Below are 14,631 nucleotides of genomic sequence, written 5' to 3'. Positions count from 1 at the left end.
TAACAAGAGCAAAACTCTGTCATAAAAAAATTAATAAATAAATTAATTAATTAAACCAAAATGAAGCCAGGTACAGTGACTCACGCCTATAACTCTAGCTACTCGGAGGCTGAGGCAGAAGATCGCTTGAGCCAGGAGTTCAAGTCCAGTCTGAGCAATATAGCAGAACTCCATCTCAAAAAAAAATTTTGTTGTTGTTGTTTAATTAGAATAAAACAAAATGAGCCGGGCACAGTGGCTCATGCCTGTAATCCCAGCACTTTGAGAGGCTGAGATGGGTGGATCACTTGAGCTCAAGAGTTTGAGACCAGCCAGGGCAACATGGAAAAACCATGTCTCTACCAAAAATAGAAAAATTAGCCAGGCGTACTGGTACATGCCTATAATCCCAGCTACTTCGGCGGCTGAGATAGGAGGATCACTGGAGCCTGGGAAGTTGAGGCTGCAGTGGGGCCCTTGATTACACCACTGCCGTCCAGCCTGGGAGACAGAGCAAGAGACCCTGTCTCAAACAATAATAATAATAAATAAAATAAAATGGAATAAATAAATGGATCTCTTACTAACTTTAACTTGTGATTGAGATGTGTTGTTTGCTAGTCTTTGTATGTATAAGTTGATTTGCAAGTAAATGCGTCTTACATATGTACTTGTCCAGGATAAAGAAATACTTTTGCTAGCGCTGACTGAAGTTAGCCCTTGACTGTGTGTTTCTCATTGAAATGGAATGTGGACGTTTGCTTTGTTTCTTAATGTTTCGTATTCCCTCCTGGCAGGGAAGTGGTGTCTCACCAACACGTTGGTGAAACTGTGATTCCAATGCCCATTTCCAGCTGGGGCCTCTGAAGCTCCGTCCCCTGGAGAAGAGATGAAAGACTATTCTATGCCCAGAGCTCCCTGCCACTCACTCGGACAACAGAGCTGCTGCTTTGGTTCACAAGGAATACTCATTTTCCTAAAATTCATCATCAAATGTACACACACGCTTTGATCACTGAGATGCTGCTATTTTGGTAAAGAACTCTAAGTCAAGGCAACAACCTAAATCTTACATAACCGTCCCAGAGTTGACCTGGGTTAGGGCCTCACATACAGGATTACCTTTAAGGAATTTCAGGACAGCGGGTGTGCTAGCACTTGGCAGAGCTGCCAGCTCAGGTGTAGCAGCAGGAGAAGGTGGCTGCCCTCCCCATAGGACTTGAATCCCAAGTAGAGCTTAAATCACAGGTAACTGTGAGCCTGGGCCCTGGGTGGGGCAAGAGTGGATTCTCCATTTGTGATTAGACAAGAGAAGAGGAGAGAGAGACACAAGACTCTGAACTTCAGATGCCACTACAGCCCTCCCTCCCATTACTCTCTGTGCCCTGTTCAACTCAATCGCAGCCAGGCAACAGGAACCCAAGCTGTCCAGCCTGTACCTCCTCAGAAACAGGCTGCTTCTACGGGGCCCCAAGAGGCCAAGTCAGAAAGACCTGGGCAGAAAGGGGCTGCCCCCAGCTTAAAGTCCAAACTCCTAGACTCAGAGCAGGGCTACTGCTGTGGATTTGTCACTTCTCAGGGCCCTGTTTCCACACCAGGAAAATCCACACCACGCCATTGTGAAAGTTATGATGTAAAGTGCTATGGAAAGGTAAGGTGGGTTCCTTAATTATTCTATGACAAGGAGCATCAAATAAATGCCCCCCAATGCAAGCTAGCAGGAGTGGCATCTGCTCAGCAGCCCCTTCCCTGAGTAAGATGGTGCTGATTATTGGAAAAGGCTCTGATTGATCTGGGGCCTGCCTCTTATTCTACTGGTGCAGGCATGCCTTTGGGGACAGCCTAGAGTAAGTTGAATCCTCTTTTCTTAGGGCAGCCCATCTAGTGATGGCAGGTGGCACTGACTGTCGGTTAAGAGAGACTGGAGAGACGGGGCAGCTTCCCGCAGCACAGCCCTACCCAGGGGCAGCCCTAGGACAGGCAGCATCACATTTCAGGGCCCAGTTGCCAGCCACACCCCACCCTCCAGGCCCAGGAGGTTGAGCCTTCATAATCCCTTGGAAACTGGCTTGGGCACATCAAACTCACCAAAGACCAGAACATCCTGAATGACTAGAAATTAGTTGGAAATGAAGACAGGTACTCATTTTTGCAGAATAGAGCTTTCTCTTCCCTTTGGCAAGTGTCAAGGAGCCAATTATAGTCATTAGATTGTTGGGTGGGCCAGGAGTCAAAGGGAAGGACTGGCTAGATGATCTTAGGGAACATTGTCACCAGGAGATGATGGCCTGCCCTCCCTCTGTACCCCCAAACCACTCCACACTTGGCTGCCACTTTCCTCCAGGGCCCCTCCTTCCCCTTTTTCCCTCCATAGCCAGCAGCTTCCCTCTTTCTGAGTTAATATTTATATTGCTGTTTGTAATTTAACCTGCAAATGACAGTCTAAGGTCGGCCGGAAGCTTTGGCAGGGACGAGGAGGGAGCAGTGCACACCCCCCATGACTGTGTGTGCCGCTCGGTTGGCATTCGAGTGTACAGAGCCTTGTGACATCTCACGTATGCTAGTTTTTTATTTTTAACTCTTCGTTTTTAATTCAAGATCGGAACTTTTCCATCACTCAAGGATCCCTCATAGAAGGATCCCTTTTACAGCCACTGCCATTTCCTCTTTAACACCTGGCAACCACTAATCTGTTCTCCATTTCTATAATTTTGTCATTTCCAGAATGTTATCGAAATAGAATCATATAGTATGCAGCCACTGAGGACTGGCTTTTTTCACCAGCATCATTCTCTGGAGATCCATCCAGGCTTGTGTATATCAGTAGTTCCTTTTCTTTCTGAGTAGTATTCTGTGGTATGTATGTACCACATTTGTTTACCTGTTATCTTGTTGAAGGGCATCTATTGTTTCCAGTTTGGGGCTATTATGAATAAAACTGCCATGAAACATTCGTATACAGATTTTTGTATGCCAACAAGCTTTTATTTCTCTGGGATAAATGCCCAGGAGTATAATTGCTGGTTCTATATAGTTGCATGTTTACCTCTTTAAGAAATTGCCGAAATGTAGCTGTATGTTTAGCTTTTTTTTTTTTTTTTTTGACACTGAGTCTTGCTCTGTCAACTTGGCTGGAGTGTAGTGGCATGATCTTGGCTCACTGCAACCTCCGCCTTTCAGTTTCAAACGATTCTCCTGCCTCAGCCTCCCAAGTAACTGGGATTACAGATGCCCACCACCACGCCCAGCTAATTTTTGTATTTTTAGTAGAGACGGAATGTCACCATTTTGGCCAAGCTGGTCTTGACCTCCTGACCTCATGATCCACCCGCCTCAGCCTCCCAAAGTGGTGGGATTACAGGTGTGAGCTACCGAGCCCGGCCCCAGGATGTTTAGCTTTTTAAGAAATTGCCAAAATGTTTTCCAGAGGACCTGCATTATTTTACATTTCCACCAGGAATGTATGAGTGATCTAGTTTCTCTGCATCTTTGCCAGCAATTGGTATTGCCACTGGTTTTATTTTGCCTTTTCTTTCTTTCTTTTTTTTTTTTTTTTTTGAGACAGGGCCTCACTCTGTCACCCAAGCTGGAGTGCAATGGCGCAATCTTAGCTCACTGCAACCCCTGCCCGCTGGGCTCAAGCGATTCTCCTGCCTCAGCCTCCAAAGTAGTTGGGATTACAGGCACGTGCAACCAGGCCCAGCTAATTTTTGTATTTTTAGTAGAGACGGGGGTTTTGCCATGCTGGCCAGGCTATGCTCAAACTCCTGATTCAAGTGATTCACTCGCCTTGGCCTTCCAAAGTGCTGGGATTACAGGCATGAGCCACTGCACCCGGCCTATTTTTGCCATTCAAAGAGGCATGTAGTGATATCTCATTGTGGTTTTAATTTGCATTTCCCTAATGGCTAATGATATTGAACATCTTTTCATGTGCTTATTGCCATCTGTATATTCTCCCTGGTGAAATGTCTCTTCGTGTCTTTTGCCCATTTTCTAATTAGATTTTTTGGGTATTTTTGAATGTTGAGTTTTGAGTTCTTTATTTATTTTTGATACTAGTCTTCTGCTGGATATATAGTTTCCAAATACTTTCTCCCTGTCTATAGCTTTCCTTTTCATCTTCTTAACCGGGTCTTTTCACTGAGCAACCTTTTTTTTTTTTTTTTTTTTTTTTTTTTTTGAGACGGAGTCTCGCTCTGTCGCCCGGCTGGAGTGCAGTGGCCGGATCTCAGCTCACTGCAAGCTCCGCCTCCCGGGTTCACGCCATTCTCCTGCCTCAGCCTCCCGAGCAGCTGGGACTACAGGCGCCCGCCACCGCGCCCGGCTAGTTTTTTGTATTTTTTTAGTAGAGACGGGGTTTCACCGTATTAGCCAGGATGGTCTCGATCTCCTGACCTCGTGATCCGCCCGTCTCGGCCTCCCAAAGTGCTGGGATTACAGGCTTGAGCCACCGCGCCCGGCCCACTGAGCAACTTTTTAAATTTTTTGATGAAATTCAGTTTATCAGTTTTTTCCTTTTATGAGTTGTTCTAAAAATGTGTTAGTTTTACATTTAAGTCCATGATTCATTTTGAGTTGATTTTTATATAAAATATGAGAATTAGATTGAAGTTCAGTTTTTTTCCTGCAAATGTTCAATTTCTCCAGCACTATTTGTTGAAAGAACTGTCCTTTCTCATTGAATTTATTTTGTACCTTAGTCTAAAACCCACAGGAGGCCGGGCGCGGTGGCTCAAGCCTGTAATCCCAGCACTTTGGGAGGCCGAGACGGGTGGATCACGAGGTCAGGAGATCGAGACCATCCTGGCTAACACGGTGAAACCCCGTCTCTACTAAAAAATACTAAAAAAAAACTAGCCGGGCGAGGTGGCGGGCGCCTGTAGTCCCAGCTACTCAGGAGGCTGAGGCAGGAGAATGGCGTAAACCTGGGAGGCGGAGCTTGCAGTGAGCTGAGATCTGGCCACTGCACTCTAGCCCGGGCGACAGAGCAAGACTCTGTCTCAAAAAAAAAAAAATAAAGCCCACAGGACATACTTGTGTAGGTCTGTTTTGGAGTTCTCTGTTCCATTCCATTGATCTATGTGTCTGTCCCTCTACCAGTAGCATACAATCTGGACTACTACAGCTTGAAATCATGTAGATTGATTCTTCCCATATTGTTCTTCTTTTTCAAAATTGTCTTAGTGTGTTCAATTTTCTTTCTTTTTTTTTTTTTTCTCTTTTTTTTTGAGACAGAGTCTCGCTCTGTCACCCAGGCTGGAGTGCAGTAGTGCAGTCTCGGCTCACTGCAATCTCCGCCTCCCGGGTTCACGCCATTCTCCTGCCTCAGCCTCCCGAGTAGCTGGGACTACAGGCACCTGCCGCCATGCCCGGCTAATTTTTTTTTTTTTTTGTATTTTTTTAGTAGAGACATGGTTTCACCATGTTAGTTAGCCAGGATGGTCTCAATCTCCTGACCTTGTGATCCGCCCACCTCAGCCTCCCAAAGTGCTGGGATTATAGGCGTGAGCCACCATACCCGGCCAACGTGTTCAATATTCTTTGCCCTTTCCATATAGATTTTAGAATAATTTTACTTGTGACTACAAAATGTCTTGCTGGGACTTTGATAGAAATTCCATTACCCCTGTAAATCAATATGGGGAGAACTATGTTGAGTCTTCTTGATTCATGAACGAGGTGTGGTTCTGTATTTATTTGAATTTTTTTTTCTTTTTTTCTTTTTTTCTTTTTTTTGAGACAGAGTTTTGCCCTTTTTGCCCAAGCTGGAGTGCAGTGGCGTGATCTCTGCTCGCTTCAACCTCTGCCTCCCGCGTTCAAATGAGCCTCCTACTTCAGCCTCCGAGTAGCTGGGATTACAGGCACCCACCAGCACACCCGGTTAATTTTGTATTTTTAGTAGAGACAGGTTTTCACCATATTGGCCAGGCTGGTCTTGAACTCCTGACCTCAGGTGATCCGCCCGCCTCAGCCTCCCAAAGTGCTGAGATTACAGGCATGTGCCACTGTGCCCAGCAGATTTTTTTTTTTTTTTTTTTTTTTTTTTTGAGACAGAGTCTTGCTCTGTAGCTCAGGCTGGAGTGTAGTGGCGCGATCTCGACCTCGGCTCACTGCAAGCTCCACCTCCAGGGCTCACGCCATTCTCCTACCTCAGCCTCCTGAGTAGCTGGGACTACAGGCGCCCGCTACCCGCGCCCGGCTAATTTTTTGTATTTTTAGTAGAGACAGGGTTTCACTGTGATCTTAATCTCCTGACCTCGTGATCCACCCGCCTTGGCCTCCCAAAGTGCTGGGATTACAAGCGTGAGCCACCGCGCCCTGCTGACAGATTTCTTTCATTAGAATTTTGTAGTTCTCAGCATACAAATGTTGTACATGTTTTGTTAGATTTATGCTTATTTCTCTTTTTTTGAGCAATTGTAAATGGCATTATATTTTTAATTTCAATGTTTGTGTGTTCCTTACTAGTATATAGAAATTGATTTTATATGTTTTCTTATATCCTGTGAGCTTTTTGAACTCATTACTTCTAGGAGGGTTTTTGTGTGTGTGTATGTGGTTTCTTTGTAGATTCCTTATTTCTACACAGACAGTCATATTATGTGCAAATAGGGATCATTTTTCTTCCTTTTCTCATCTGTATGGCTTTCATTTGCTTTGTTTGCCTCGTTGGGACTCCTTGCAGGGACTCCTTCTAATTACTGCCAAGTTTGAGTAGAATTCCAGGTTCCACGCTTGGCATGGTTGACAACAGTTGATGGGGGGTCCTGGATCCCCACTACGCCTCCACTAATGCCTCCCTGCCTAGGAGGGACAAGAGTACCCTGTCACTCACTGCACCCCACATGGCTCCTCTGACACCACCCCAGGAAGGATCTGAGGGGCGTCTGGTCACTGCCAAGTGTGGGTAGAATTCTAGGCTCCCACCTGGTCTTCACTTACATGGTGGGGTAGGGGCCTCCTTACTGCCCACCAAGGATAAAACTGCTGTCTACTCAGCCTTCTCTGGTATCGCCACCTGGGGTGTTGGGGTGTGCAGCCCAGCCTGGTGAGGGTATAGCTGAGGCTCCTGAGGCCCTTGCTGGCCAGGTGGGAGTGTAGCTACCATGTTTTCTCCAGTGTTTATTTCCTAAAATTTTCCTGTCATGCCAGCCTTCCCCTGTCCTGATCCTTTGGCTAAAGGAAGCAGGCTTTGGGGGACTTTTTTTGTTTTCACCATTGACATTTCTGGTTGTTGGTTTCTTGGGCTCCAAATGTGGCATATATGAAACAAAAAGAGAACCCAGGCAGCCTGGGTAACCTGGCAAACCCTCATCTGTACAAAAAAAATACAAAAATTAGCCAGGTCTGATGGCGTACACCTGTAGTTCCAGCTACTTGGGAGGCCGAAAAGGGAGGATTGCTTGAGCCCAGGAGGTCAAGGGCACAATGAACTGTGATCATGCCACTGCACTGCATCCTGGGTGACAAGAGTGAGACCCTATCTCAAAAAAGAAAAGAAAACCCAGGGAAGTCACCAGCTGTCATCCTTGGGTCTCAAGGCCCCTAGGCCGTCTGCCTTCTTCTCTCCATCTTTCAGGGTCACCTTATGTTTCTTTTATAGGTAGTGTCCAGTGTTTTTGGTTGTACGCAGTGGGAGGAATGTGGAAAGGAACATCCACTCCGTCCTCCCAGAAGCAGGACAGTGCTGCCCTTTGTGCTGAGTCTTGTTACTTACCGGCTGTAAACTTTCTTGAGACGAGCAAACCTATTCTAGAGTTTCCCATCCCCCATAAGGCCTGTGTATATGAAGGTGCTTAATAGTGACTGACTGACTGTTCATATGGTGCCTTGACCTCACAGAGAGATAAGTTCTGAGAACTGTGATTAGGAGAGACTTTAAAGAGCCTTCTAGAACCTCCGCACACCTAAGCAATGGAGGCTCCCAGCTTCCTGAAGAGGCTGGTTAGCCTTGTCCCTTTTGTCTTCATGGAGAGGTTGGGAACAGAGGCAGACTCCCCTGAGCCCCCTTGGAATATAAGCCTTCAAGTTGCTGTGGTTGGCTGAGGCCTTCTTGTTTCATGACAACTACACGTTCTGGGGAGCCCCCGCTTGGGAGCTTGTGGCAGGGTGTCCACAGCATTCATCCCATGTCTCCTGAAACAGGAGGACCATGACATCATGGAAGCCGATCTGGACAAAGACGAACTGATCCAGCCCCAGCTCGGAGAACTCTCAGGAGAGAAGCTTCTGGCCACGGAGTACCTGGGGGTAAGTGCCACACAAAGGGTGGGGATCTTGAAACAGAAAGGCCAGATGGACGTTGATGGGTGTCGTGTTTTCAGTGACACAGAGGGCTTAGTTTGGTTTGTTACCATACTGTGTTTATGAGAAGGTCCATGTTAGCCAGTCTTCTCTCAGTGGCCCTGAAATGCACTGTGGCCCTAGCTGCCTGTCACAAGTAGACAGGTATATGGATTGGGGAAAGATATAACTAAAAGGCACATGCCAGGGGCCTTTGGAACATCAGAAGGTATGCCTGACCCCAGTAGCAATCGCCTACCATTCCACTTTTTAATTTCTGCATGCCTTTAGTATTAGAAGGGAATACTGAGGTAGACTTGGAAGTCATTGGCGCAGAGGTGTTGGCTGAAACCATCATAGCCCATGAGGTTACCCGCTGAAGCACAGTGTGGAGAGAGAGTGGGGACTGAGCAAGGAGGGGCATTCCAGCAGTCAGGATGGGAGAAAGGAGGGGACCCCAGAAGGCCAGAAAGTGAGTAGTCGCAGAGTCCTCAGGAGAACTGAAGAGGGTCATGGAAACAGAAGGGAGGGGTGTTTCAGGATGGAGCCAGTGGTCAGTGCAAGCATCCAAGAGGCCTGTGGAGTCACCATCTGGGATGGGGCCTTAAGCTGACTTCTGAGAGCTCCAATTGGCTTGGATGCTCAGCCAGCTCCAGAACCACTGGCTTACGACCCACCAGCTAAACAGGGCAGGGTGTGAGTCGGGAGGAAGCAGCCACTCCTCAGGAGACGATAGCAGTGCCAGGGCCCGCAGGTATCTCAGAGGGCAGGTGGGGGAACCAGGTGGGATGCTGGAGTGTAAGGGTCTGGAAGGGAGGAGCAATTGCCGGGAACCAAGACCAATTCAGACTGAAACCCTGTGTGGGACAGCTGAGCACATATGGTAGAAGAGTCACGAAAAGAGACTCCTAGAACTTTGAAGCTGGCGGTTGCTTCGGTCAGTTGTTTGGACCCCAAAGTCTCCTCATAGCCAGCAGGTTGTTGTTGGAGAAGAAGAGTGGAACCAGTGTCTCAACAATTGACTGGCACAGCCAGAGCCTTGGGAAGGAGAAAGACAATGCATGCAGGTGGCCTGAGCCTTTATGGGAGCAGGTGGAAGCAGAAAGTGCCTGCCAGGTCCCATTGCCACCCCCCAGTCAGACCCTCAGTACCTCCCCAGAACACTGGGCGGCCTGATCACTTGACCCTCATGTCTTCCTCATCGTTTGTGGAACTTCAGGAGTGCTAAGCTGGAGGGCAGTGCATGGTGGTGGGACTTCAGGTTGGAGAGACAGCCACAGTCCAGATCATGTGACTTTGTAGGTCATGGCAAGGGTTTTGGATTTTATTCTACGAGAGCTAGGACGCCACTGGAGGTGAGAGCAAGGAAGTGGTTTGGTTTGACTCATGTTCTAACATATCCACTATATGTTCACTCTGTGAAGAAAGGGATGTGACTGATGGAGGCTGGGGGGCAGGGAACCACCGCGACCCCTTTCAGGGTTAGGAGCTGCTGAGCCAGTACCTGCCATTCCTTAGAACATCTCAAGGATCAAAGGAGTCTAATTGGCTGTGGAGTTGTTTACATTAGGTCGAGCAGGGAGGTGCTCAGGAAAAGTCAGAATTGCACCCATCAAGGTTCCAAGTTGTTGATGGAAGCCTGAGGCGTGACTAGGCCTGTGTCTCCCTTTGGAAGAATGCTGGCTTTGTCAGAGACGCGGCTCCACGTGATAGGGTAGAAGCATCTACAAGACACTTCTGCTTCACGGGCAGGCGGTGAGGAAAACAGAGGAGGCAAATCGGTGGGGCTTCCTCAGGGGCACATGGTGATACCTGTTGAGACCGCGGTGCATGTACCCCTGACCACACTGCTGCACAGGCAGGCACGTAAACGTGAGTAAGGATGTCCATTTGCAGCCAGGTCAGACAGAAGCTTCAATACAGTGCTCAGTTCATATTTTAGAGGACCTCTCCCCAGTGAAATGCCATGGGGGAGATCTTCTGTTGATATGGTAAACATCTTCAACAACAACAAAAAAGCAAGCTGCAGAACGTGATGAGCCTGCTAGTTTAATCATGCAGATTGGTGAGGCGCAAAGGCACAGAGCTTTCAGATCAGTCAGTAACCCCAGTTTAATGGCATCTGGAAATGATACCATCTTACCATGATACGCAGTTCCAAACCTCCTAAATGTTTATGGATGACCCTTTTACTAGAAGGAAACTGTGGATGGAGATGTGAGTACTGAGAAACACAGAATCCGCTGTGTAGATGGGAAGACCCGGTACAATTTGGTATTTCCCATAGCTGCAGTAACAAAGCACCTTTAACTGCAGACTTAAGGCAGCAGAAATTTATTCTGTCTTAGTGTTGAAAGGCAGAAATCCAAAATCAAGATATCGTTAGGGCTGAGTTCCTCACAAGGACCCTGTGGGAGGACCCTTCTTGCCTCTTCCAGCTTCTGGTAGCCCCAGACCATCCTTGGCTTGTGGCTGCGACCTGCCAATCTCTGGCTGCCTTCACATGGCGTTCCCCTCTTCTGTCTTTTGTAAGGACACTTGTCCCCCGGGTGACCGAGAATGAGTTCTTCATCTCAAGGGTCCTTATTACATCTACAAGGGTCTTTTTTCCAAGTAAACTCATTCACAGTTTCCAGGGGTCAGGACATGGGCATAGCTTTTGGGGGCCACCATTCAGCCGACCACACCAGGTCACCATAGGATCTCATGAATATTTTGATTAGAAAATGTAATGTGGAGCAGTAAGCGCTGAGGCCGGACGCGTGCTCCCAGCACTGCCCCCGTTCATGGGCATCCCCCACCGCCCTGTCACTCGGTCTTGTGATCTGACATTGCCAGCCTGCCAGCCTCTGTGTGCCAGGTTGGGGATCTCAGAAGATGGGATCCCACCTTACCATGCCCTTGCTCTTGTGGTGCATGAAAGGCCTGTACTTCACATTTTTGTTCCGTTTTGTGTGTGTGCCAAGCTGAGGAGCTCTGACCAAGATAGAACACGTTTCACTGGAAAATATGTGCCTGAAAGTAATGATCCAGGCCCCTTGTTCTGATGTACTGGGTACATTGCAGATTTTTCAAGATGAGTCTGAAGATGTTGGCTTTTTGAAACATTCTATCAGAAAATTATATTCAAAAAGCTTTGATTGAACCTGTGTCATCTGCCCAACACAGCGGAATGCCGAAGAGGCTTAAGACACAGCTGTTACCTTCAAGAAGTTTACAGAAGGCGTCAAACAGATAAAACTACTCTTGCTGAGTGGTGTAGATAACAGCTAGGAGTGGTCAGTGGCCGGCAGGTGTGATCCTACAGAGTGAGGGCCTGTCCCAGACCACCGAATCTGGGTTAAGGATAGAGTCTAGGCCCTACACTATACCTCCTGACCATAATCCCAGGAACCAATCATGGTGCACGCCAGTAATTTAAAAACCAGCCAGCAGCTTGGGGGTAGGGGTGGAGGTGCGACTGGAGCATCCGCCAGAGTGTTCAGGGATGAGAGAAAGCTATTCCCAGGATCCTGGACCAGTAGTCCACCCCTTCCCTGCAGGGCCACACTGCTAGTCCCCACCCTCCAAGTCTCCCACACAGCTCCTCTGCTCTGCAGAGCACAGGCTATGACAATGCTGAAGAGCACGGCAATCTCAGAAAGCTAGTGACAGAGAACAGGTCACTCTTCCGAGGCTTGCAGGAGAGTAGCAATGGCCCCGTGAGATGTGTTGCTTACTCATAATTCTAGTGAAGCCCTGTGCTGTGTTCTCCCATAGGCTGTGAACGTCAGAGTTCAAGACTGCTGACTTTCCTCCTGCTTCTCCTGCCTCTAGTATTTGTGAAATTTTTAGTGCCATGCATACTGTGCTGAGTAATCAACAATGCCTCTGGCCGGGCACGGTGGCTGACGTGTGTGATCCAACACTTTGAGAGACGAGGTGGGAGGATTGCTTGAGCTCAGGAGTTCAGGACCAGCCTGGGCAATGTAGGGAAACCTTGTCTTTACTAAAATTTTTTTAAAAATTAGCCAGGTATGGTGGCATGCACCTGTGGTCCCAGCTACTCGGGAGGCTGAGGTGGTAGGATCACCTGAGCCCAGGAGACGGAGGCTGCAGGGAGCTGTGATTGCACCATGCACTCCAGCCTTGGAGTGCAAAAATAAATAAATAAATTATTATTGTAAAAATAAATAAATACAAATACAAATAGAAAACAATTCTTCCTAAGAAGAATGCTCTGACTTAAATAGCCCCATCACCTGAGTTAAAGGATATAGACATTTATGACAGAATCATGGAATCCCAGTTTTTTTTGCTTTTATTTCAAAGTGACCTTTAACAGTATTAGGCAGATCTCAGATTAATTCAGCACGTGCCATGGGCCAAGTCGTGTGCTGACTGCTTCACACGACTCCATTTGACTGAATCCTCCCGGCAAACTTACGAGGCATCTTCCACTAGTATCTGCATTTTATAGAGGAGGGCACTGAGGCTGAGAAAGGCTGAGTTGCTTCCAGGCGTTACCTGAGCCCACCTGCCTTTTACCACTCAGTCGGGCCGCCTTGCAGCAGCACTGGCCATTGTCAGGTGAGTGGATTCTGTACTTGCAAGCTGAGAGACCTCCAACCTGTGTAATATATCCGTAATTACTATATGATCTATGTTTTCTTTTTTTTTTTTTTTTTTTTTTTTTGAGACGGAGTCTCGCTCTGTCACCCAGGCTGGAGTGCTGTGGCCGGATCTCAGCTCTGCAAGCTCCGCCTCCCGGGTTCACGCCATTCTCCTGCCTCAGCCTCCCGGGTAGCTGGGACTACAGGCGCCGCCACCTCGCCCGACTAGTTTTTTGTAGTTTTAGTAGAGACGGGGTTTCACCGTGTTAGCCAGGATGGTCTTGATCTCCTGTCCTCGCGATCCGCCCGTCTCGGCCTCCCAAAGTGCTGGGATTACAGGCTTGAGCCACGGCGCCTGGCCAATCTATGTTTTCATCACAGACTCAGTTTTGAGGGAATGCCTGTTGTGAATGCGAATTGCTCCCTTTCCACACTTCCTTTCCCTCCATCAAGTGAGAACCCAGATTCATTTAGTTTTCCTAAGAATCCCCAAAAGGGCTGGTTAAAGTGCAGGATCCTGGCCCCACCTCCAGAGAATCTGAGGCTGTGGCAGTACCCCAGGAGTGGGCATTTTTATTTTACCCTGAAGTGGTTCTGAAGCAGGAGTCTGGGCCCTGGAGACTTGGCCCATTTGGACAGAACTCAGGGTGTTAATGGAGCTGCCCCCAGCCTGTCTTCTGCAGCATGGCACTGTGCAGAACTGAGGCCCTCCTAGGCTGGGCTCAGGCCTGGGCGAGCACCTAGAGATAGGAGAGGGCCCTGGATTCCTGCTGTCCCCTGTCCTGCTGTGCCTAGAGGGGCAGAAGCATGAGCGGGCCTTGAGATCTCCTGCCCCTCTCTGCTCAACAAAAACCAAAACTAGAGGAGAAAAGGCCTGTATTTCCAAATATTACTTTTAGGTTTTTTTTTTCACATATGTCTCCACTTTGGGGCATTTCCTAATCCCTTTTCAGTCAATTATTCCTGCCCCACGTGACTGTAATGGTTGAAGAGCCATTGCCTCTGCTTATTAGGGGATTTGTTGGAACTGACTCAATGTCTATATTGTTGTTGTTGTTGTTGTTGTTGTTGTGTTTTGAGACAGAGTCTCGCTCTGTTGCCCCAGCTGGAGTGCAGTGGCGCAATCTCGGCTCATTGCAACCTCCGCCTCCCGGATTCAAGGATTCTCCTGCCTCAGCCTCCTGAGTAGCTGGGATTGCAGGCATACGCCACCACACCTGGCTAATTTTTGTATTTTTAGTAGAGATGGGGTTTCACCGTGTTGGTCAGGCTGGTCTCGAACTCCTGACCTCATGAGCCACCGCACCCGGCCTCAATATCTATATTCTTGTACATTAAAACACAACCAGACAAGCAGGGAAAAATCCTAAACCCCAAAATATCCTGAATCCTTTTCGTTTGCCATTTGTTTCTTATTCTTTATACAAAAGCAATGTATGCTTATTCTAAAAAGTCAAAGTAAACAGAACATAAAGACCAGGTAACTCTACCTACCCGGAGATAATCACTGTCTCTTGTTATCTTTCCTTATCAGTTAGGATTGGGCTGAGGTGCAAATAGCAGAGAGTCCTACCTTATCAATCCAGCTAAAAATTCCTGGTGTGTGGGGGCTGTCAGATCCCAGGCTCTTTTCATCTCTTACCTGCCTGTCAGAGGGGCAGATTCAGACTTTGTGGGCCCTCCAGCTTAGAAGGGCTTGGGAGGCCTCCTCTAAAATAACGGAATACAAAATCTGATATAAAAATGAGTGCTTGGCCGGGCACGGTGGCTCACG

General features: G+C 47.8%; 1 protein-coding gene across 6 annotated transcripts in view; it reads left to right on the top strand.

Moving 5' to 3' along the window:
- The window catches only part of ARMC9 (armadillo repeat containing 9), a 184,868-nt gene that overhangs the window by 131,871 nt on the left and 38,366 nt on the right, over window positions 1-14,631 (top strand). For all 6 annotated transcript variants that reach the window (XM_017886383.1, XM_017886380.1, XM_017886385.1 and 3 more), the window contains one exon: window positions 8,128-8,232. In XM_017886383.1, coding sequence (XP_017741872.1) covers window positions 8,128-8,232 — 105 coding nt within the window. The remainder of the gene's footprint in view (window positions 1-8,127; window positions 8,233-14,631) is intronic.

The sequence above is a fragment of the Rhinopithecus bieti genome, unplaced genomic scaffold (genome assembly GCF_001698545.2).
Source record: "Rhinopithecus bieti isolate Rb0 unplaced genomic scaffold, ASM169854v2 scaffold_13704, whole genome shotgun sequence".
In the NCBI taxonomy this organism is placed as follows: domain Eukaryota; kingdom Metazoa; phylum Chordata; class Mammalia; order Primates; family Cercopithecidae; genus Rhinopithecus; species Rhinopithecus bieti.
Note: the sequence above shows the minus strand (reverse complement) of the source record. Positions and strands in the feature narration are given on the sequence as shown.